Source organism: Zeus faber, assembly GCF_960531495.2.
Source record: "Zeus faber genome assembly, chromosome: 2".
Lineage (NCBI taxonomy): Eukaryota > Metazoa > Chordata > Actinopteri > Zeiformes > Zeidae > Zeus > Zeus faber.
The window spans coordinates 19330976-19356842 of NC_137189.1; the positions used below are offsets into that span (position 1 = coordinate 19330976).

At 40.0% G+C, this 25867-nt stretch overlaps 1 protein-coding gene across 1 annotated transcript in view; it reads left to right on the plus strand.

The window, feature by feature from the left end:
• Positions 1 to 885: 885 nt before the first annotated feature.
• The window catches only part of rngtt (RNA guanylyltransferase and 5'-phosphatase), a 110029-nt gene continuing 85047 nt past the window's right edge, over positions 886 to 25867 (plus strand). The window contains exons 1-8 of the mRNA XM_080024024.1: positions 886 to 1264; positions 2586 to 2695; positions 2799 to 2902; positions 3061 to 3149; positions 6823 to 6898; positions 7758 to 8022; positions 10450 to 10559; positions 11111 to 11212. Coding sequence (XP_079880150.1) covers positions 1198 to 1264; positions 2586 to 2695; positions 2799 to 2902; positions 3061 to 3149; positions 6823 to 6898; positions 7758 to 8022; positions 10450 to 10559; positions 11111 to 11212 — 923 coding nt within the window. The 5' untranslated portion in view covers positions 886 to 1197. The remainder of the gene's footprint in view (positions 1265 to 2585; positions 2696 to 2798; positions 2903 to 3060; positions 3150 to 6822; positions 6899 to 7757; positions 8023 to 10449; positions 10560 to 11110; positions 11213 to 25867) is intronic.

Genomic DNA, 25867 nt, shown 5'->3' on the forward strand with positions numbered 1-25867 from the left:
TGATTCATAATTTGAAACTATAGCCTTCTCTTCATGCATATTTAAATCCTGCGGTGAGCAATAATCTATAGACACCTTAATGATAAGTATACAATAATAATTGACAACAATAAGAAATAAAACGTGGAATAGCAATAGGGTGTATGCGCCTTCGGTGCCTGACAACATGATAATAAGTGCATAGCTCCACCTAAAGCTGCGGCAGGAAGGTGCATATACACACTCCCTACTACTTCCATAACGTGTGCCCTTTTTTCATCTATTCCTGAATAGCACCACGTTCATAATTTGTTTGTTTTGATGGCTGGATGGATGACGAATGGATCTACGGACGATGAATGGATGGATGGGTAGACGATAGATAGCAGCTGACGTCAAAAACAATTTCGCAAATATCAGTTTATTTATTGCTAATTTTTGGAAAAAAAAAACAACAAAACCTAAAGTCACCACAAATATAAATACTTGTCAGTGTACGATGAAGTTAAAATTACACGATGAAAAATGACCACAAACAACTAACCTCTGTATCAACACTTCACGTTCCGCTCGGGAATGGTGCAGGTTTGCATACATTCATATCAAATCAAATGTCGCTGTTGACGCGTGTCCCCTCGGGATCCCACAGACTCCCGGCACATCCCATAACTCCTTCATCGTTGCTGTTAGTGACCGGACCAAACTCCCCCTCAACCAGAACGACGTTACACTAACTGCAGTTTCAACATTGAACCGCTCGGTGGCGGTGGCGCGCCGCTTGGCGTTTAAACCAACCGGGAAAGAGCGCGACGAACCAGACGACTAGCCGAGCAGCTAGCTAGCTGAATGAACCGCGGCTAGTTGGCGTTGTGCTAGGCTGCTGCTATCGTCAGTCAAAAACAAACCAGGAACACAGCGCGACCGCTGGGGATACTCGACTCGTCGGGGCGCGGGCGCATGCACACGTTTAGACCGGGGAGTTAAAAACCAACGACGAAACACTTCTCAAAATGGCCCGCGTATTTCTCCAGAAATAACCAGAAGGCCCGAATCCGCGGTGCTCGAGTGAACGCCAAGCCGGGACACATCGCTCCCTCACCGGGGAGGCGGGTGGGGAAGCTGGGGGGGACGCTGCCGATGCTTCCGCCGAGAGACCTTCTCGGAGAACAGCAGTAAAACGTTAGCGACGTTCAACGTCGGCGGCTCCTTCCTCACACCATGTCGCACAGCGGGCCTCTCCCTCCCCGATGGAGGAACTGCCCCAGGAGAGGACAGCCAGTGGCGGGTAAGGGTGACACGGGGACCCGCTGTGATCCGTGTGTTAGTATGTTTCAGGCTGTCATTGACTTCCATTTATATTGTTTTGTTTTGTTTTCAACGCTAAGTCGAAGTGAGCTGCCATGTTGCTGTTCCGGCGTCACGTGTCAAAACAAATCCTCCTCCTCTAACTTAGACGGCTATCTTTTTCAAAAACGATGCACATATTACATCGTTTTATTCCTTCCTTTCCATGAAACCGTTTTGTTTTCCACCGTGGTACCTACGATGTATCAGTGGATCAATTTTCAGGTTGTATATCGCCATTTTTTTTTAATGTTTTAGTGATTTTCTTTGATTTATCTTGTGACCATTTTTTTGTGAATTATTATATATTGTTATTTTAGTATCATCCAACGTCATGTAATAATGAGGTGAAATGAGTAGAAACTGGACAATTACGTTATTTGTGATGAGGAGTTAGTTATTACATAATTGCCTCATCACGATTATTTGAGCAGACCGCAATCACATTGTAAAGTTGTTTAAATCCACAAACAAAAGCCTTACTCCAAACTTAAGGGTAAAGTTTAAAAAGATCTTCGAAATCTTTCAATGAAAAATAAAATAGAATGTGAATCAGGTGAGTTTCTATCGGTTACGTTAAGGAAAATTGACAGTGTAATGCGTTTTTATGCTTCAATGTTCTTCAGGAGGTAGAATGTATTATTACACTATTATAACTTCATAGCAAATTCAATTGGTACGAAATGATTTGTGTGACAATGAATGGTCAGCTGAAATGTAATGATGGTGATCTGCATTTTGCCTTATTTTTGTATGTATTTATATATTAGGAGTGGAAGTAGTCAGACATTTTACTAAAGAAAAAGTGCAAATACCCTGACACAAAATTACTCTAGTACAAGTGAAAGTACCACATTTGTGTAATTAAGTAAAAATATATCAATACTTGCTCTTAATTGTAATTCACATATTAAAAGTGAAAATGCTTGTCATTTTCAGTGCACTGCCACTGATGTAACAGAGCCTACTCCATAAACTGCGTACTGATCACAATTTACAATAAAATGATACAGGTAGTGTCATTGTCATTTTTGAGGATATGGACCTAATCCATTACTGATGAGCAATAATAAATCAGCATTTTTCTCAGATCCAGTCCCTGAGTTTGATATGTATATAAGTATGATGTATTATTATGTCATCATACTGTATAATATTCCTTATTTAACTTCTCACTTTGGGAACACGATAAGCCATAAGTACTTATCTCAGTGTGACTAAGAGAACTACGCTAATTATATATTTATAACCTCTCTTTTTAGGAAAGTTCCTTCCGATGAAAACTATGCTGGGGCCCAAATATGACGACAAAGTCCCAGAGGAGAATCGGTTTCATCCCAGCATGCTGTCGAACTACTTGAAAAGTTTAAAGGTAAGTACTGATTTGAAGAGTATTACCCTATCCTAAAACGTGAGTCGCTGGAAATGGGAATAGTAAGGCGTTTTCACAGTGAGCTTTCTCTCTTCTTCCTCAGGTAAAAATGGGTTTGCTTGTGGATTTGACAAACACTTCTCGATTCTACGAACGTGACGACATAGAAAAAGAAGGCATCAAATATGTGAAGCTTCAGTGTAAAGGGTAGGAAAGATTTCGTACTTATAGAACACATGGAACAGTTGTCCTTTTTTTAATTTATTTTTTTTATTTTTTTATTTTTTCCAGGCTGCTAGGCTAATCCATCATAGTGTTTGAAATGTACTTTGGCCACAAAATAACACTTTTCTGTCATGTTTTAGCCATGGAGAGTGCCCTTCGACTGAGACCACAGAGATGTTCATCAGGCTGTGTGAACGCTTCATGGAGAAGAACCCCACAGAGCTGATCGGTGAGTACCGAGTGCGGCGGAGAGACATACACACAGGGTTCTTACCAGGTTCTTGAAGTGCACAGAGTGCTCGAATTTTGTACTCGGAAATTTAAGTACTGGAATACCTTCAAAATAGCCCCTTTTGTGCGGAGGTGCTTGAAAACTCCTTGGAAACAAACGTGATCATTGGAACCTGTACTATTTCCCTGGTTTTGTTATTCAATCGTAACGTAATAAAAAACAAAAACAGAATTGCTATTACAACATAGGGAAATGTAAATTTAATCCAGCATGGTTGGAAATAAACAATAATAAACACTTAACTAAAAATAGATATACTAATATAAATAATAACAATGAGATGAAGATCATGTTATATTTAAATCAGCAAAGATCACATTGCATACCTGCATACATCGCAATGAATTCAAAATGTTGCCATGGTAAAGAATCTAAGGTAAATTATATTGACTTATATGGTAATGGTCAATATAATACCAGTCCATAACCATAGTTTTCAAATGAAATTGTTTTAATTCTATTGAAATTACTAAATATAATAATACAACTATGCAGCACTATATTCTGATACCTTAATTTTAATAACATGTTATTAAATAATTATTTGCTACCTTTCTTAAGTAGGCATTAATATCTTTGCAGAGTTATTTATCCAAATTATCCAAATTAAACTCCAAACGTTGCCCTGGAGATGACTATTCATGAGTCATACACCAGAGGGGGCTACAAGCTAATTTTCTCTTTTTAACTCTTTGCTATGTACATGCGTTACATTGTGCGTGCATTACATTCTGTGTGTGTGTGTGTAGACTTGATCACTATATGCAGAATGTATTTGCTGTAGACATTACAAGTATCTTGGGATCAGGGATCAGGTATTATTGTGAGTATGTTTGGGCATCAGTTCTTGTCTCTGAATAGTATATTACTAACTTCACTACTGCACACCTGTAATGCTTAAATCAACACAAAAAAATTGACTGTGCCAAGTTGCCAACCTCGGCATGCTCATATTGAGAGTAGACAAGGTAATAGCAGAATGGATCCTAAAAATGCTATTACTTGGCTCCACAAAGGGTGTGAAGGTATCCAAAAATGATGCCTTAATTAAATGAATATTTCGTTTAAAATCATAGTTTCAGTGTTTAGCAGACAATTTCTTCAATTTCTTCAGAGTAAGATTGACATTAACCTCACCCCGTTAAAAAAAAGCATGTTATGGAAACGACGAGAAGGCGCCATTCTGGTAAAATGGTGGGGACTCGTCGCCCAATGTTCCAGAAGGAACAGGAGGAACTGGACTGAACTGAACTGATGATTGACATTTGCTTGCAGACTTAATAATAAGACATGCTTTGTCACACTACTCACATGAGTTATATTCTTGGGTCATTACAATTCAGAAAAATTATTACAATTATTTATTAAATTGAAACAAAGGCCTTGAATTACATTTAAAAAGTCTGAAATTCAATTTCTTGAGTTTTAGCCGGCACAATTTGCATGGTAATTAGCCATAAATTTAGCTTGAAACTGCACTTAAAGATGCTTTAGAAATGTTAATTAGAAGTTTGATACTTGCAAATGTCTAGATTAACCTAGTTTAATTTGAAAATTCTGGTGGAATATCCAAATATTGGCATGATGTCAAACTACCGGACTTGATGACTAACATGTCAGAAAACAAATACATTTTCTTTCTCTTCTGTTGACTCATTGACTCATCACTCTAAAAGGAGGAACAATAACTCGCCCAGTGAGCCCAAAATGGCCTAAATCCAAATGTATGTTACACTTTAAACAATCCTTTGAATTTTGTTAAATTCTTTGTCTCAGTGCAGCATTTCAAACGGTGAGCATTTCTACTCCTCAGAATCAGTTGATGTTATGGAAGGTGTGTCTTATTGGCTTTCAACTCCTTTTCAGTAGTCTTGAGGTCTTCTTCACAGTTTTGCTCACAACGTGGCTGAGGTGATACTCGCAGGTCACAGTTTACTGGCTCTGCATTTGTAATTTCACTCCCACGGCAGCAGGGAGCTCTCTTCAGCCTTAGTTGCCGAAGCGCTGCTGCTGCCACTGCCTGCGTATTCAACATCGCTCTCGCAAATGAAATTACTTGCGCTCCGGCTCAGAATATACGAGCCATTTTTGTAGTGGCCTCTGTCACGGCACTCAGTGATTATTCCCTCGTGTCACCATGTGCAAGTCAAAGTCAGACAGCTGGGCCGCCACATCTGATCATCTCCATCCCAAGACTGCAGTTATACACTACGCTTGTATCTTCATTCGCCTGCGTTCTGCCAGAGCACTATGTGTGTGTGACGGAAGGGTTGGTGGAGGTCGGTGGTGTTGAGTCAGAGGTGATTTTTAAAAATGTTTTGTTTTTCATTTCTAACCATACACTATCAGACCTGTGCTGTGGACGAGTGGAGGAACGTTTGTCTAGTGATGTAATGAGGCCTCTAGGCTAATCCACAGGCTACTTTCCACAAAAACAACTTGAACCTTAAAGCAGGCTTCTTACCAGGTCCTTTTGATGATTGAAGTGGTTTAATTTCGTCCTCAGAAATTGAAGTACCTGAATACCTTGAAAATAATCCCTTTTGTACTCACGTGCTTGAAAAACCCTTGAAAAAAACCCCGATCATTGAAAACCTGTGATATTACCCCTGGTTTTGTTATTGAATTTGTAGTGTAATAAAAACAATTCCAGAATCTCTTTTTTACAGCAGGTTATGCCAGGGAAATGTACATTTAATCCAGCATGGTTGGAAATATGGACTGCATTTACAGTATATAGCACTTTTCTAGTCTTGCAACGACTCAAAGCGCTTTACAATACATGCCTCACATTCACCCATTCACATACCGTGCAAGGCACACACCTGCTCATTGAGAGCAGTAAGGGGGTTGAGTGTGTTGCTCAAGTATAATTCAGTGTGCCACCATGAGAAGCCGGTGATCGAACCGGCAACCTTACGACCACCAGACGACCCGCTCTACCTCCTGACCTATTGCCCCTTAAATAGACATTTATAATAGTAGGTGACAGTGAGATAACAATATAATTAATAGACAATGACATTAAGATAAAATTGTATTTGAATGAATAAACATCACATTGAAAATGGATTGGATCAGATTTGTTTTGCGTGTAGTCATTGAAAATAAAAAAATGCTTCTTTAAAAAAGGACTTGAAAGTCCTTGAATTAAATTTTGTAATGCCAAAATGAAAAAGTGTTGAAGTGAAGCTCGATGGACGGAGAACTCAATGCGTCGTTTGAGACCATTAAGTGCCCGACGGGACCTGATAGGCAATAGTGGGTGTGAGGCGGGGATCTACCTAGCAGCGGGGTGGGGAGGAGCAGTTATTGATTTTTGGAGATTTGATAAGATGGTTGAGAAACTGCAGGGCTCTCGAAATAATGATAATGGCTCCCATCACGCCATATCGAGTACAAGATGCCGGGGAGTCACGAAGGAACCGGGGGTGGATGCGGCTCTTGCGATACATTAATCTCAAACGCATTCTATCGATTTTCTCAGAGTAAGTGGTCCCTAAAATGCCATGTAAATATAAAATGAGGTTCCGCGTTATTGACCCCAGCCCTGCTTTCTACCCCCCCCCCCCCCCGCTCCCCCTTTCCTTTCAACCCTCTCACCCTGAAGGAGTCCACTGCACGCACGGCTTCAATCGCACTGGCTATCTGATCTGTGCGTACCTGGTGGAGAAGATGGACTGGAGGTAAGGGGATACACACCCACCTCTCCCTCTCCACTCACCCTGACGGAAGCGTGCGTGCGTGCATGTGTTTGTGTGGGGCTTGTCATAGATTCACTCAAAGCGTTGAAATCAACCAGTGCTGTGTGTTCTGAAAAGGCCGAAGCCGCACTGCTTTGGAGGCAACTTGTCCCCCATGCAGGGGGCATGGGGGACAAGTTGCCTCCAAAGCAGTGCGGCAAAGTAATAATGACTGTGCCAATGAGGTCACGGTTCATGGAAAGCCTTGCTGAAAGAGTGAACCCCACTCTCTCACACACGCACACACAGACACACACACGTACTTCCCACCAGACAACAAACAGTGTTGAATAATTTAGTCCTGCAGCAGAGAGATGAGAGTGTGCGTTGAGCCAGGAGGTGGAGCAGTAGAGGTTAGAGTGATGTCTTCTAGAGAAGGCGAAGGAACTGTAAGACAGACCCCCCCACCCACCCACCCACCACTTCCTCCATTAAATATATATTCTGAGTGCAGCTCTAAACCCCGGCCGGAGTTGTGCAATACACGTGTTGCCAGGGAAATATGAATAACAAATAATCAACAACAGTCATTTTGATTGATTTATTTTTCTTACTTGGATTAATATGGTTTTAGTGCTGGACACTATCTGAGTGTGGCTAGTGCAGGAGTAAAATAAAGTCCAAACACAAAGCTAGAACACTTCTGTTGTTGGACATTGTGTTAAGACTGAAAAACACCCCATCCCTGACACCCCATTTTAAAGATGGCATTTTAAACTTAATTTTAATTATCTTAATTATTTAAACTGTCAAGAGAATGTGTGCGGTTCCGATATCTGGTAAGCTGTTTTTTCCCTGTCAGTGTGGAGGCTGCTGTGGCTGCGTTCTCCCAGTCCCGAGCCCCGGGGATCTACAAGGGAGACTACCTCAAAGAGCTCTTCCGTCGCTATGGCGACGTGGAGGATGCCCCCCCTGCCCCAGAGCTGCCCGAGTGGTGCTTCGACGACGGGGACGACAACGGCGGGGAGGCGGATGATGACGGCGGCGGCAACGTCATCAGCCCGGAGTCGGGCCCAAGCTCCTCGGGGTCGGCGTCCGGCAAGAGGAAGAAGGAGCGGCTAAAGCTGGTAAATGGACTGTGAAGTAGGAGGCCCGGCAGGGTGCACGACCCCCCCCCACCAATCAAATGTTCTGTCTCACTGTGAGCTTGGAAAACCTGTCTGTTAAACTGCAGACAACATTTCTCCATCAGAAATTCACCCAGAGCAATTTCTCATCTAGATATCTGCAAATAGTTATATACAAATTACAAGAAGGCATAGGAGTTCAAAAGAAGATGGCTGCAAAGCTCCCATCACTCTGACAACAGAAAGGGATGAAAAGCAACACATTATTTAAAAAGTGTTTTTAGTTCATTCCGTACACCTACAAACTTCAGAATGACTCCGCAGCTTGTGTGGAGAGCCTCCATGTCTGGTGCAGCTCAAAGCTGGACAGGAGAGCACTCTCACCGCCGTCCTGCTCAGACGTGACGCAACATCGTGTTTCTGGGAGAGGCCTGACCCGAAGTCAGACTGGTTGGCATTCAGCTGCTCTTACCAGAGAATCGTCGTTCAAGTCCTGGTAGAGGAAATGAAATGACGACGGACAATAAGACTTAAACTAATGACTCCATTGCGCATATGTCTTCTGTCAGATGGAAGGATCGGTGCTGTGCTGTTGTGGAGTGGCATGCTCCATTTTGGTTAAGTTGAAGATAACTAGTTGAGCTAGTTTGGATGAGTGTTGAGAAGTTAGGATGAACACAACCAGGACTGTGTGCTTTTTCTTCCCACTGAACCCAATAATTCTCAATATGGTCCTAAAAGTGCCATTTATGACTATCAATTTCTATTCTAGTTGGTATTTATTATCATACGGTGGTGCAGTACCAAATCCTTTGGTATTGTACGCAAGGGCATTGTTGAAGTATCTGTAGGTATATTCAGTATCTATGGGTGACTTTTAACTCTACGACATGACATGTTACTTTATAAAAAAAAACAAAAACAGGATTTATATACTGTATAACTAAAGCAATTGGATTGCGTAGTCGCTCCAACTTTAGCCAAATTTTTGAAGAAGGGCACTGGACCTGACAAGTGACTTTACTTTTAATACTTTAAGCACATCAAGAGCATGTACTTATAAACGTTTACTTAAGTAAAAATGTCAATGTGGTACTTTTCCTTTACTAGAGAAAGTTTTTGGCATGTTATTTGTAATTTTACCTCAGTAAAAGGTCTGAGTACAGCAGTTCCTTTGCCTTTACTGCGGAGAGAAGAGACAGGTTTTTCATATAAAAAGCAGAGCCGTGTGTCGCCAACATTGTGATTGTCTTTAAGGAGTTTCTGTCTTCAAGTCCATTTCTCCAGAGAGACACAAATGCATCAGAATCAGAATTATTTTATTTTGCCAAGTATATTTGCACATACAAGGAAAGTAAGGTTGGTGCATAGAAGACAAAAAGCAACACAATATTAGCAAATAGTTAACTAAATAATTAACAAAGAACAAAAAAAAAATATTCATGAACAAATATTTACCCACTAAGTTATTAAGAACTATAAATTCTAGGTAGGCTATGAAAGGCTAAGAGGCAATGAGAGGGCTAGAGGCTATGAAATGGGTATGGGGCATGTACACAATAATTAGAGTAAATAAAGATTTACATGTGTGTATGTATACACATTTCTATTGTATAAGTTTATTTTATTCTGGAGGTAAGAGTTGTTAGTGGTGCCGGAAGAAACTGTTCAGGTGGCGCAAGGTTTTGGTCTTGATATACCGGAAACTTTTGCCGGATGGAAGTCTTTGGAAGAGGTGGTGACCGGGATGGGAAGGATCAGCGATGATCTTACCTGCTCTCTTCCTGGTCCAGGAGAGGCGGCAGGTTGCATCCGATGACCTTCTCATCTGACCAAATGATCCGCTGCGGCATGCCTTTTTCCTTGGTAGTGGAGGCAGCGAACCAGACGGTGATAGATGAGCTGAGGATGGACTCGGTGGCCGTGTAGAACTGGACCATCATATTCTGCGACAGGTTGAATTTCTTCAGCTCCCCCAGGAAGACTAAAATCAAAGAAGTGCGTACCAGCACACTGTGGCAGCTGTATATGGCGCCATATTGAGATTCCACCCAAAGACTGTGTGGGTGAGAATGTTGAGTGACAAGAGTTAGCGGGTGTACTAACCTGAGTTTTGAAACAAGATATTTAAGCAGGTGAAAACTATATCAAAATAAAAGCTGATTAACAAAACTCGGCTGGTGGAAGAAGTTTGTTTTCTACACACAATAGACGGATACAGCGTGGAGGGGGAAGGAAAAAAAAAAAAGAAGCAGCCGCTTTGTAGATTGAGAACTTTTTTTTTTTTCCTGCGTAGGTGGGGAATATGGGTGGGAGGGTATATGGGGAATAAATGAATGTTTTTCTGCTTCTGCCAAAAACTCCAGCATCCTCTGCTCCACCGTGCTTTTTCATTTTAGATTCCCCCCCCCACCCTCCCTTCCACAGGGTGCAGTGTTCCTGGAAGGCGTCGCGGTGAGGGGGGTCACGCAGTTCATGGCGCAACCCAAACTCGCCGAGATCCAGAGACGATGTCAGGAGTTTGCCGAGTGGGAAAAGTGAGGACCCGCTTCCTTTTGATTCAGTGTTCACAGTTGTGTGGTAGAGTGAGTCATTAGTGTTGAATGGCTCCCTATTTTTAGGTTGTGACACATCAAAGACAGACTCCTGAATCCAGAATAGTCTTGTAAAGACTCGCTGTCAGAGCCTTGTTGCTAAAATTGCATGTAGTCAACCCCACTGCCACTTTGAGTAGTACTGTTATATTGTTGTTGTACAATTATATATGCGCTATTGTATTCATCTCTGCAGCCATCACTTTTTTCACAGGCTTGACTTATAGGGGATTGTGTCCTATATTCCGTTGTCGTCTGTTGTCCTATTTTCTAAGTTCAACCTCGGCAAAGCAAAAGCTCATAACCGATGTTTGCTTGACTTTGTTATTTCCTCTTCACCTTACGTTCAAGATACATTATGTACATATACATTTTATCGCTGCCCCCAAGGAGTGAGGGCAGATGAGGGTTAATGTGTCTGAGCATAGCATTCTTACAAGAAAGTGAATCCATTACAATTTTTTTTTAAATTTGCTGGACTGGATGTGTTCCAGGAGTGGTTTTCCGGGTGCTCAACCTGTGTCTATGGACAGGCGTAACCTACGCTTCCTGGAGCAAAACCCATACAAGGTCAGCTGGAAGGCCGATGGTACAAGGTAGGTCTATTCCTTCAAGGTTTTTCTGTGTAGTTAAAAAAAAAAAACATTGTGTAACTTGAGTATTAATGATTTCCATTTTTACCCAAACCATACTAGTAAACCCCGGCGCTGCTCTGCTAGCATGAGGTCCCCTGACTGACAGATTGATTGAATCGTTCTCCGTTCTAGAAACACACATGCCTCGAAATTGCTTCACTTGATTCCTTGCAGTGTAGAAATGGTCGGCAGATGGTGATTAGAGTCACTTCCTAATTCTGATGTGCAGGTAATCCATGTCGTTATTCTGGCTTCATGATTTCTTTGGCGCATTTTAAAATTTGCTCCTGAAAACAGCCATTATTATATTAAATAATATTAAATATAATAATACTACATTTAAAAATATTAAATATAATAATTATTATTAGTCTGTTTTTGTGCGGATTATTTTCCAAACAGTGAAATTAAAGTGTTTAGTGCCGAATTATTTTTATGCCCGTTTCTGCTCTCTCAAGCTCCATCATTAGTTTGCAGTTGTCTAGGTAAGCACATTTGTATCAAAAGGAAATATTTGATTAATTTTAAATCAAATAATGACTCAACTTCCAGTGCACCACTGAAACATTCACGCCTGAAAAGAGAATCGATTACAATTAATAAAATGGCCACTGCCTTTCTGGCTCACTTGGTTAAAAAATACTTTGTAACATCAGCAGAGTAACAGTCCCAATTTCATCATAATATCGTCACTGTGGCGATATTAAAGAATGATTTTCATTTATAATTTATCATGAAAAAAAACAAAAGAATAATGTAATGCAATTTGCCTACAAGTCTGACTGTGAGACCATTAGTGGCATATTCAGCTAATGCTAATGTGCAGACAGGGTTTTCCACAAAACAAAGGGATGCACGGTCATTTTGTTTACCATGTAGTACCAATTATAAAGTAATAAAAACTGTTTGAAGGATAATTGTGCACATTTTTGACACAGAGGCACAATTTTCGAGACAAGGCTGTTTGTATGAATCACTAGTTGATGGTCGCCACACTTTGTCTTTATCAACATTTCACAGGCTGTAGCATATGAAATATGCTACAAACTGGAATAACTTGTTCAATCTTCAAACTGTCAGTGAAACATTGTTTTCTCTTCAGAAAAATTGGCTTTCAGAGATATGGGATTTTGATCTAGCACCAACATGAATGATTATTTTTTTCTATTTGTGAGTGCTAATACCTTTTCCCCTTGTGGGTCGTGGTGGGATAAATCAGTTTTTTTGTTCAGTCGATCTATTTGTGTCCATATATGGTGGTATCTGCAACCTTGCTTTGCTCTTCAAGGTTATGAGTGAAGACTGTGAGGGGCAGAAAACAGTGACATCACCCTCAAGCCAAATCACAGCGACATAGCCGCAAGGACTTTGGCACTGTAATTGCATATTGGCTCAACCAGTGCCATCAGCAGTTTCCAGTTTTGTTCCAAAGAATAAGAAAATGGGCTCTTCTGACGCTCTTCTCTATGAATTTGGTGCGTGTGGTTTTTATTTATTTTTGTTTTTGAGGCAAGCATAAAGGAGGGAAATAGGATGGGAGCTTTAGTATTCTGTTAGTCTGCTATGATGTGCTGTCTGCCTTGCTTGTGGAAAGTAATTCTGCACTGCTGAATATTTCATGAGTGCAGTCAATTTCTGAATTTTTTACATATCAGTGCTTTAATTTCCTGTAATGGTGGGGCGTGGAGAGTACACATCTGGCACCTGACCAAGATGGTGCTAATGCGTGTAATCTAACTCTCTCATCCGTAAATGCCCACCAGTGATTCTAAACTGGAATCAACGTTTTTTTATGTTAGTGCAGATAAGTGATCCAAAGATGTCTTACCTTCCCAACTTATCCTTTTCCCTGGCAGACAGTCCTTACTTCCCACCACTGCAGGTGTCTTAGAGGAATGTCTTAGCGAGACAGGGAGGCAGAATGGGGGACTGCGTGATGAAGACTGAACAAGTAAGAAATGGTGAACCTGTTCTGTTCTGTGCAAAGGGGGTGAAGACGAGGCTGAGACATACACAGAGAGACGGATGCTTGACAGGGAGGGTGGAAGACTGTCTACCTCTCTCTTTTCACCAACAGAAGCCATCATGTCAGGATGTGCCTGAAGAAAACATGCTTGATAAGCTGAGATGGGGATTTTAGATAAGGAGCTTAGGGCTTAGATGAATGTGAATTGCTTGCTATCGCTTGACAGCATATTTTGGGTCTTTCTTTGTTAAAAGCCCATTTGTGTCACAACCAATCCCACCCACAAGAATAATTTAGACACTTCCAAACAATTTGCTTTACAGGCAAATGCAGAGGGGCTAATTTATCTTACCTGAGTATGATTTATGGGATGCTGGTGTGCGTGTTTGTGGGCATATGTCTAATTGGTGTTTTCAAACTGTCAGCGATTTCAGTGATTTTAATGTCAAAACTGCTCTGACTTTAAAATTAAGCAGCATACAAACAGCAGGAAACTTGCGATTGCTATGGATTTTGAAATAGATGGCACTTCAAAATTATATGAAGTCAGAGCTGTCATCTATGTGTTGTCCTTCCTGTCAATCACTGTCGTGGCAGAAATTGTTTTTCAAAAGTTGTTAGTAAACCTACCAAAATAGCGATCCACCAAGTCACTAAAAGACCAGCAGTGTTGTTGTTAATCACAATCATGTTTCTTCGGTCATGGAAAGAATTAAATGAGCTCAGATAGGTTTGCAAATTCCTGAAGTATCTGGAATATCTTAATTTGGATTTGATGCGTTAAACAACCAGAGATGGCCTTGAATGTTTTTATGCAACAAAATGCACTTTGTGGAAAGTTCTCTGGAACAGATTTTCTTGGCTGTGTTTAGCTTGGGAACGAAGGATTCTCAAGTCCCAGAGACCTTCAGAGTGGCCAAAAGTCCTTTACGGAGTTGCTTGGATGTACTATTTAGAAATTGGTAGAAATTTGTAGACTTTGGCGAGGAAGTGCACACACTCTAGTAGAAATTCTGGCTGATTATTGTCCAAAATTGTCATCCCCCAAACAGTTAATTACCATGTTCACAATTTCAGCAAAATGCAAACGATTTGTTGGAATTGTTAATAAAAGACATCCTTTGGTCCATAGCAAGTGCATACATTATTTTTCAATGGGAAGAGGACAGTGAGAATATGATAGTTGCTACATTTTAATCTGCTGAGTTGAACACTAGTCTGATGTTCAGTTGACAATTCCCGTATCCCACCATTACCGTCTACCATCTTTTTACATCTAATGACTATTAGAAAACGGTTTGCGGTGGCTCTAATGCACAACCTGTGCAGACCATGTACACCTGGAATTGAGATCGAGACCAGGAAGGAGATTTTAGCGCATCTTGGCTTAATAATATGCTATATGTGTTTATCCTGTTGTTGGACTAAGTAATTCAGAGTTAGGTGTGATTCCTAGGGAGGTTTCTCTGGACTTGAATATTTGCAACTCACATTAGTTAATGCAGACAAAGCACGTAGAAATGTGTTAAATATTAGAAAAATGTATTAGACATTACGTGAAAATCTATCTTAATGATCCCAAACAAACAGCGTAAGACCTTTCAGTAAAAGTAATGTGTGCTTAACAATAAGCATTCAGAATTTGTATGTGAAAATGCAATTCATTATTATTATTATTATTATTATTATTATTATTATTATGAGCTGCAATGTCTTGAGTTGAATTTTGACCATTTTTTTTCGGTTGAAAAAGAATGGCTACACAAAGAACCCTATCTGGTACCTACACTGGCTTCACATTACACTCCTGTTTTTCAATAAGCATCAAATGGCCATCTTGCTCTTATGTTTTGAGTGTGAAACCGATTATGAAAATATTTTATTGAAGATTTGCTGAGGTGGTTCAAATGGGAGATGCAGGAAAGTGAATGGAACCTATTACAATGACTGATATTTACCCTTCTGCGACTATATTTGAAAATAGTCTTTGACTTAACAATTTAGCTCATGGCTATAAGTCAGGGATGGGCATTTTCATTTTTCTTGGTCATGATCCATAACTAACAAGAATTTGAGTCCATTGGTCGACTAGCCATGACATCATCACCCCCCCCAACATCGACCATTAATCGCACTTAAAAAACAGTTACCAGTACATAAATCATACAACCACACCAGGTGCTATTTAAAAATAGTTTATTTACTTATTATTATACAGTTACCAAATAAAAACGGGTCTCACCAGAGATAACAAAACGACGATGTCAAAGATTACACTACATTTATTAGAGGCTGGGCAGAGTTGTATGCTACGTTTATTAATCATGAATAGTTTCTTGGAAGTAGACGTCACTGCCAGAGTCGTCTAATTGACTAGAACTAAACTAAACTAAACTCTAAACTAGAAACAATCTTATCGTGACAAAAAATGTTCAGTTTCTAAAAAAAAATTATAATAAGAGCATCTTTTTTCTATAAATCTGATGAGACAAATGCGTTTTAGCAGAGGTTCAAGTTTTTTCCAGTGAGATTTGCAGACTTGTTGATTCTCTCCATTGCTGACATGGATTATGCAGAGGACGGCTTTCAAAAAGCTCTGCTTTTTAAGCTGTAGTATAATAATAGATTTAATTATAATAGATAAAAAAGATTTAGGTTTTGTTCTTCAAGGTGGTCCAGCAACATTATGCTCTTTGTATTCTCCCAGAGGCATTTGGGAAATGATTACACTTTCTTAATCACCCTATCTTTTGAGGTTATCACAATGCAACATAACTAAGTTTCCCATTCTGTCATGATTCACTTTCTTCATTAATTTTAAAATTAAATGTTTTCCATTTTATTCGTTGCCTACAAATTTAGAATCTGTTTTTGAATATTTAATTACATTGGTATTAATGCCTTCATTTTTACCATTGTCCTAAATTTAAACTGTTTTGTATAGTTACATTTCCACTTGTGCTATAGCTAGTAGACCCACAGTGTTCCATTTGCAATCTTTGGGAAATTCAGCATAAGGAGGAGGAGGCCAGAGTTTTACCATTGTGTGGCTGTGAAAATCTTGCATTATGCTACTCGGCAGTAGACCTCATATAACTATCATCTTTACCTTGCAAAGACAGGTCTGTGACAGGTCTTAGTTTGCCGCCGTTCCACAAGAAAGCCTTCAATGGCCTTTGGGTAGGACAGGAAAATGTATGGATTTGCCAGGAGGAACAATTTAGACTGACTGAGCCTCAACTGGGTTTTTAGAGTCCTCTGTCCGGCATGCATTGGTCAAGTGACTGTACAGACATGAGAATCCCTCATGTTTAACTCACGGTATGGCTAATAATGCAATAGGCTAGAACTTAGCAGACGTTTTGTCAAATGAGATTTCTTTTTAATCTGTAAAAGAAGATAAGGACACAGTCACTCCCTTATGGGTTAATGGGCTGGTTACTGTGATGGTATTATTAACATTTTCTATTATAATATTCTAATCTGTTTTAATTATATGTGTTTCATATGTACGGGTGTGGACAAATTTGTTGGTACCCTTACAGCTCATTGAATCAATGGTTCATTCCTCCTGGAAAGTGATGAAATTAAAAGCATTTTTTGCATGTATACCTGCATTTCTTTGGTATGTTACAGAGTAAAGCAAAGAAACTGTGAAAAGAGATAAATTATTGCGAAAGAGGTCAATTATATTCTTAAATGGCCTGGACATAAATGATGGGACCATAACCTAATATTTTGTTGCACAACCTTTAGAGGCAATCACTGCAATCAAACCTATTCTGTAGCTCTCAATGAGACTTCTGCACCTGCCAACAGGTAGTTTGGCCACTCTTCCTGAGCAAACTATTCAGCTGTCTCAGGTTTGAAGAGTGCCTTTTCCAGACTGGATGTTTCAGCTCTTTCCATCAATGTTCGATAGGATTCAGATTGGGCTCATAGAAGGCCACTTCAGAATAGTCCAATGTTTTGTTCTTATCCATTCTTGGGGGCTTTTAGCTGTGTGTTTTGGGTCATTATCTTGTTGGAGAACCCATGACCTGTGACTGAGACAGAGCTTTCTGACACTGAGCAGTACGTTTTTCTCCAGAATGCCTTGATAGTCCTGAGATTTCATTGTGCCCTGAACAGATTTAAGGCACCCCATGCCAGACACAGCAAAGCAGCCCCAAAACATAACAGAGTCTCCTCCATGTTTCGCAGTAGGTAGGGTGTTCTTTTCTTTGAAAGCTTAATTTTTTTTTCGTCTGTGAATATAGAGCTGATGTGACTTGCCTAAAAGCTTCAGTTTTGACTCATCTGTCCAAAGGACATTCTCCCAGAATCATTATGGCCTGTCGACATGTGACCCATGGCAGACTTAAGGTACATTTTGTGACTTTTTTTCTTCTCTCGCATCATTTGAAAGTGAAGAATCAGAGCTTCAAAACAAGGTGTCACTTGTGCAAATCAAGCAAATGTGTGACCCACCACCTACTTAGGGTCATATGGTGGTTTATGAGTTTTGGGTTTTTTTCCGCATCATTTGAAAGTGAAGAATCAGAGCTTCCAAACAAGGTGTCACTTGTGCAAATCAAGCAAATATTTTTAAAGCTATGACTTGTTAATGACAAGGGTGTGGCAAACCGTGTTTCTGAGATGATCACCTCCAAAGTTTTACCCACACCAGGTTGCAATGTAAATGGGGTTGGTGGACAAACAAAGCCTCATGGCTAATTAACATACTGCCTAATGGGCCAATCAAGAACAGCTCAACAACACATTTTGTTTTAAAAAAAAGCTTTTATTTAACAGTAGAATATAAATGTTTATGTTTTAAGTTTAAAAGTACTGACAACACATCAAAATTTAGAGTATCAATATTATGAGTCTCAGAAAATCTGAAATCTGAAAATCTGTCCCCAACCTCAACAGACTTTATCACGACATCAACTTCTTCTGTTGTAACAACAATGGACGTATCGTTGGTCTCCTCCAATGGTTCTTGAAAATATTCAGTTTCATCGTCACATTAAGTTTGAAATCCGCTGTTTGAAATGTTCTCCAAGTCCGGAGTAATATAAGATTCGGCAGCGCTGTCGTTCTCCGCGTCGCTGTCGGAGAACTGACTTTCATCACGGAAAATTAAGTCCAGTGCACGCTGCTTACACTGACTTGGATCTATCGCATTGGTCAGATTAAGGTCCGAAATATGATTCAGTGGTTCCGCCACCCGCTTTGCGTAATCCATAACGATACGGAGAAGAAAGTTTTCACAGACAAGTGACACCGAAACATGCCCGTGTTGCTCTTTAACCGTCTGTTTGCAGAAGAGGCGTAGGTGCATGACGCGAAGGGTTCTTCTTAGCCGTTTCACAACAATGTCAATGTGTGTGTAAAAGTAGTACGATTTAAAGGTTGAGTTCTATCAAAACGCTTTCACAATGTGACTTCATATCACATGGAATATGGACAATTTCTTTAAAGGAAACGATAGATCGACATTGTTCAGTGCTGTTCTGTGTCTGGGTAAGTGAACTGCGTTTCCCCATGTAATCTAACGGGAATATTTAACTCCACGGTTTAACATTTTTCTACTATTTATAAATCAAACTCGGTTTTGAAAATACGTTCAGAGATTAAAAAAAAACAAAGGAACACAAATCTGGAAAAATCTCATTTTCCTTCAAGGTTTTCTCAACTTATTTGGCTGCTCCTGGCGATTTTAGCAATGCGCAAGATGGTGGCTTTTTCTGTGGTGGGACACATTTTTAAAGCTATGACTTGCTAATGACAAGGGTGTGGCAAATTGTGTTTCTGAGATAATCACCTTCAAAGTCGCCCCCCCCACACTTGGCTTCATTCAGCCAGCCTCCAGAATGCAAATGTTTGGAGGACCAACAGAGCCGCATTGCTACTTGTCACATTGCCACTTGACACCCTGCTGAATGGGGCAATCTCTGCACTGTTGTTGTGTTTTTAGGAAATGTTAAACCGTGTCATCGACACAACATCTTTTGTTTTTAAAAAAGCTTTTATTTAACACTAAGAATATAGATGTTTTATAAAAGTGGAATTATTTAGGAGTTTAATAGTGTGGACAACACAACAAAAGGTGGAGTCTGTCAATAATATCTGTCAATAGAGTCTCTGTATATCAGCTTAGCTGTGTCATTAATGTATAAATGTGCATACGCCGAATATCTTAAAAGTTGTTGGAGTTATTATGTGGGCTAACCCCAACCCCACCCCAACTACACTTTTAGAGCCTGTTTGGGGCTGCCTCTTTTCATTTTCTTCTCAACTCTGGCTGCATTTGCAGGTGAACATGAGAATCTTGTGCATTGCTACTTGTTCATAATCTGCATCACCAACCTCAGCGGACTTCATCACGTGATCAACTTCTTCTGTTGTAACAACAACAGCATGTCGTCGATCTCCTCCGGTGGTTCTTGAAAATATTCAGTTTCCATCGTCACATTCAGGTTGAAATACGCTGTTTGAAAGGTTCGCAAAGTCCGGGATAACGGCAGTATGAGATTCAGCGTTGCTGTCGGAGAACTAACTAACATCGCGGAATATGAAGTCCAGTATGCGCTGCTTACACTGACTTGGAGCTATCGAACTGGTCAGATTACATTACATTACATTTAGCAGACGCTTTTATCCAAAGCGATTTACAATTGTTCAATCACCGACAGACGCAGCCATCAGGAGCAAATCAGGGTTAAGTGTCTTGCTCAAGGACACTACAGCATGCTAGCAGGAGGAGCCTGGGATCCAACCAGCAACCTTTAGATCACTAGACCACCAGCTCTACCGCCTGAGCTACCATCCCCAACCAGATTAAGGTCTACGATATAATTTAGATCCGCCTCCTGCTTCTCGTAATCCATAACAACACGGAGATTAAAGTTTTCACAGATAAGTGAAACTGGATCCCCGTCTTGTTTACAGAAGTGACGTCAGCATTACTTCTTCGTTGGTATACGCCCCCTACACAATTGTGTGTGTGTGTGTGTGTGTGTGTGTGTGTGTGTGTGTGTGTGTGTGTGTGTGTGTGTGTGTGTGTGTGTGTGTGTGTGTGTGTGTGTGTGTGTGTGTGTGTGTGTGTGTGTGTGTGTGTGTGGTATTTTAGCTTTTACTTTTAACATGCTTGTCTATAATTTTCTTTCTGATCTCCTCAGACAACTCTCTCATTTGCATTCTCTGGTCCATGTTCTGTGTGGTGCAGACGATGATACCAAACAGCAGAGTAATAAATTAAGTTGACAAATGGACTTACTTCATTGTGGGTATACGCAAAGGAGTCCTGTGATACTGATTAAACTGCTGGATTTGATCAAGGCCCCAAGGCACCCAATGGCTGTCAATCAGGCTGTAGGGCTAGCCTGCCATAGCCAACACGATGGCCTTCTGCGCCTCATTAAGAACTAAGCACTCAGGGATGGGGCCGGGGATAATGGTAAATCAGAGGCTTACAGCTCCCATCAGAGAAAAGGCCAGACAACAGCAGGTGGGCAGGGACATGCGCTCATAGGAACAAAGCGACGGATCATTCTGAGGTTCATTTTTAAAAGGGAAACCGGTGTGTGGCTTTGACCACAACATCAGAGATGGCTGATCTGAGGATGCTGTAAATGTGATTTATCATTTACTGATGAAGAACTCCTTTAGGAGTTAGACAGCTATAACCAACTCCCCTGCTTTGTTCCCCGCATATTTAACAGTGTTTGTCATGGCTTACTGGCCAATTATACAGCAGGGGGACCACCCTAGTTTATTTTATTACCTTAGTTGTGCCTGTGCAACAGCCCTGAAAGCACACACCAGCAGCATCGGGTGCAGCTTCATATGACTTAAATGACAGAATATAGTTCTCCACTTCTACCCTCCCACCCTGTTTGTTTTATTCCCCTTGCAATCTCAAAATTATTTTAGTATTGCCCTATTTCAATGTTGAGGCTCTGTAGCATAATATTGTTCTTTAGAGGCACAGATTAACTTGGTTCTATTTTATATTTAGAAATTGTTTGACTTTTGATGCCAAATTGTGATGCTGAAGTAGTTAATCTCGTCAGCATCAGTGAGCCAAAAATCATGCTAAAGGTCTTTATAGTAAATTGAAAGGTATCATAAGTTCATCTCATCTATACAAAAGTAATTATTTTAGACCATACCCAGACATACAGTTTGTCAGGCTTGGTTGAATGATTGCTCTGTTCAGTCTTCACAGGCATGGTGTAGAATAGTCATGCTCACCACTGCGTATTGATCTCTTTCAACTGTCCAGGGTGTGGAGAGCTTTTATTACCGCCACTTTCCATGTCTCATCCGTAAAAGCATCTCGCTTTAATGACAAAAATTTAATTATGATGTCTGACTTCCATTTGGGTTGAATTTTTTATATATTTGCTTATTAATTCATTTATAAAAGCTGAAGGCAAGAACTGCTTGGTGTATTCGTATCCTGTGATAGTTACACAAAAGTAGAAACATCTTTTTGAGAATTAATGTTCATGTCCTGTTGATAGCTTCTCTTGTTTCCCCCCCACCCTACCTCACTTGGGATTAAAGCAAACTGCCGATGCCATGTTGCTCTTCATGTTTTTCATGTTCAAATTTGAGAAAGTGTTACTTACTGTTCTTGATAATTCAGGACCTTGTAATTTTAGCCAGTGTGAGTTGTTACTTCTCTTAAAAGGAGTTGTGCATGCATTTTTTTAAATTGCTTTGGTGTTCCATTTCCCTTGACAACCTATTCTACCTACCTCTGTTATCTAAATACTACAAGTGAATAAAGCAGTGTTCACATTAGTTTCAATTGAATTTATAGTAGTTGTGTTATATATTATTCCTAGGGATGCAATTGTGCACATCAAATCTGCTCAAAATGGAACTCAGAAGTCATACAAAATAAAAATAAACAGACTTTTATTACTTTAATTGATAATTTCTTTCACTAAACATTTAATTAACCTAATGTTTTGCTTCAAACGTAGGTCATGCCTGAATGGATAAAATCAACAATCAGATTTTACAGTAGATCAAAGCCTACGGACAAAAGTGGTTATGAAATCTGATAAGAGCTTTGGGATTTCTGTCTGCTCAACTCCACCGACATGCTCTGTGCTACACACAATTCCCCCTCGTCCCCACCTTTTATTAAAAAAAACAAACAAAAAAAAAAAAAAAAAAAAAAAAAAATATATATATATATATATATATATAATTATTAGCACAACAGAAACATTGCCAGCTGTGCATCACTCTGGAATTATTGACATGACGACGAGATTTATTCTACACCACTGCTCAACTTTCCATCATAAAAACTACAGTCTCATCTTATCTGCTGGATGCCAGTGAGCCAGCTTTCCACACAAGACCCAGTTGGTTACTGCTCCTCATCCCCCTGTGCTGGCGGACGGGGGAGCCTAAAAAGCGCTGTCTTTCAATTATGGTCGGGCCTTTAAAGTTTACCTTTAAGGGTGTACTCAAATTGAATTTTCAAAGCATACTGCGGGAAATGTGCCCTGTGTTTAAGTGTTGCACTTTTGTTTCACTAAAGATTTGCAGAACACTAGTTTGTAATACTCAGTCTTTTGTACAAATACTGACTTAACCATGAACACATTGGGGTAAATGGCCATTGAAACTGAAAAAAGAAGCTTATCATAGAATTTTTACCTAAAGACCGAAGCAGTGAGATTTAATTTAAACAAAAAGTAAAAAATATTGGTTAATTATATTTATTCATTCTTTCATTCATTTTTCAAAATGTCATTTAATGTTAATTTTTTATTTTTACAAAATTAGATGTCTTCTGCCAGGGCAGCACAAATTTTTCCTTATTAATCTTGAATTTATTTGATTTCGATCGATAAACATTATAATGACAACCCAAACAGTCATCTTTCAATTGTTTACTATACACTGATCAGCCACAACAAAACCACCTGCCTAATATTGTGTAGCTCCCCTCCATGCCATCAAAACAGCTCTGACCTGTTGAGGCATGGACTCCACAAGACCTCTGAAGGTGTCCTGTAGTATCTCTAACCACTGCACACCGGTAACACTCAACAAGACCTGCCGGTTTGGAGATGCTCTGACCCAGTCGTCTAGCCATCACAATTTGGCCCTTGTCATAGTCGCTCAAATGCTTACGCTTCCCCATTTTTCCTGCTTCCTACACATCAACTTCAAGAACTGACTGTTCACTTGCTGCCTTATATATCCCACCCCTTGACAGGTGCCATTGGAATGAGATGATCAATGTTATTCACTTCACCTGTCAGTGGTTTCAATGTTGTGGGTGATCGGTGTATTTACCAGCAGTCTAAAACATACAGTTGTATAATATGGACAGACCTTTACACATTATGGTCAAATTATTAAATGCCACATATACATTTTATTAGATACGTGATAATTGTTACATGACTTCATTATGGCATCATTAGAATTCACTTCTGTCATCCTATAGATTGATTATTTCATTAATAGTTTCACTCCTAGATTATAATATACCCTTCAGTACATCCTCAGGAATGCCAAATAATTTTCTTTCACCCAACACGTCAACTGGGGAAGTATTCAACACCTTACCCATTTCTGGCAGCTTTTCGTAGCTCCAACTCTCAACCAGCTGGTACTGATAGCAAATAAATTTTAGTTGGGGTGTCACTATGCTTGGTCAGATTTACAATGAAATCGTCAAATGGAGATCGACCCCTCTGATTGACATGGATGACCGATGATTTTTTTTAATTAATTTTTTATCTGCAAGGAAAAATCAGAGCATTGAAACGGTGTAAGTGCAGAGGGGGAGAGGGGGCGGAGGATCTTGCCTTTGCCGCTCAGAGCTGTCGAGTAACCACTGGCGATTGGATCTCACTTCCCCACTCTACAGGCCCGTGCAGAGACGTTAAGAGGGGCAGGTGCTCAAAAGAAAAAAGGGGGGGGGGGCCATGGTCCTGGGCATTTTGCCACTCAACATAGAGCAGCATGGCGGAGCACAGATCATGGGCATCCGCGATGCGCATTGGGACATCTGGATCTGCGTGCTTTTGCGCACATCGTGGGCATGCTGAGGATGCATTCATGAATATGCATATCTTGCCCAACAATCCGCTACCTCCATGGCCCATTCGCGCTTTCAAAAAAAACGCGCCTGATAGAAATAGCACCATGGTGCAAAGGGGCAGGTGCTCAGTAACCCCTCCCTCTCCTCTCACTTACTCACTGATCAAGCACAAAAATGTGACCGTAATGTTAACGTATAAAACGTGAGATGCACTGATCGATCGGCCGGTGACTGAAATCGACCAGTTTTCAGCTTGATCGGCCGTGACTGGGCAATCAGTGTCAGATATATCAGATTCTGTCAAATTGACGATACAGTGCTCATATACTATACTCGTAAAATGGTCAGACACTCAAACCCAATATCAACGTAATGTAACATAGTTGCGTAGTTGATGACGTTGACGTTGATTGTATTCACAGTGCACTTCTTGAGCTCCGCTCATAATGAAAGGGTCAATTTTTTTTTTTTTTTTTTTTTGAGACCCGGTTCTTGACGAGTCACTCAGTAAAATGAGTTGTTCGATTTGATTCATTTGGTTTAATGCACGGTGAGTGAAGGAGGACTTCCAGTGAACAAGAGTGAGAAGAGTTGGCCATTTATTATTATTATTTCTTTTTTTTTTCTAATATAACTATATTAATTAATAATATTATTAAGTATCATAAATATAGTAAAAAGGTACATTTGGAATTAAAAGTGAAAGAGACTTTTGTCTGGAATGGACATTTCAATGTTTCTTATATCTTATGCCCTATGTCCTACTAAAACTCAATGAGAGTTAAGGTTGCATTATACTGAAAAATGGTGACTGTTCCATATTTTATTGTATTAGAACTCAGGGGCCATTTCATGTTATGTTATAGTTCCATAGTGAATAATGAACAATAATAAACACACTGTATCAAAATCATAAATCTCACGATTGTGAGATTGAAGATTGAAGAGATTGATTGAAGAGATTGAAATTGTGATAACTGAAAATTGCAGTGTAGTCCGTATGTGCATCTGTCCAATCACGTTGAGCGTGATCAGATCATGTGCTCTATTTGTCATTGACGTACAGCAGATATACCCAATGAGACCAAATGATAAGAAAATGTGATTCCTCCGATCACAGATATAAACCCAAAATGTTCGGACGACAATGTAAAATATATTTAATAGTTAATGTTTTATTATGAACATACAATTCAATGAAAATCGGAATCGGCCAAAGTCAGACTTTTAAAAAATCTGAAATCGTTACACCTTTGTGGTACTCAAAATATTGGCAGGTTGGCAGGCCTGCTTTACTTGTAAATAATAAATGTAATTCTTCCAATTTCTTCACTTCCGTACCAGGGAGACTAATTTGCCATTACATTACGTTACGTTGTTACGTTATTACATTACCCCCTGATAAAATTGTCAATTGCCGATTGCCCGACGGTTTAAATGTTGCACGATGCCCAAGCCTAGGACTCACTGCTAGAATGAAAAATGCATGGCATTGACATCGGGGGAATCCGTTAAACTGCCATCCATCACTTTGTTTCCCCAAGAGCTAAAGATAACAATCCCCAGTCTGCTGCTCCTTGGT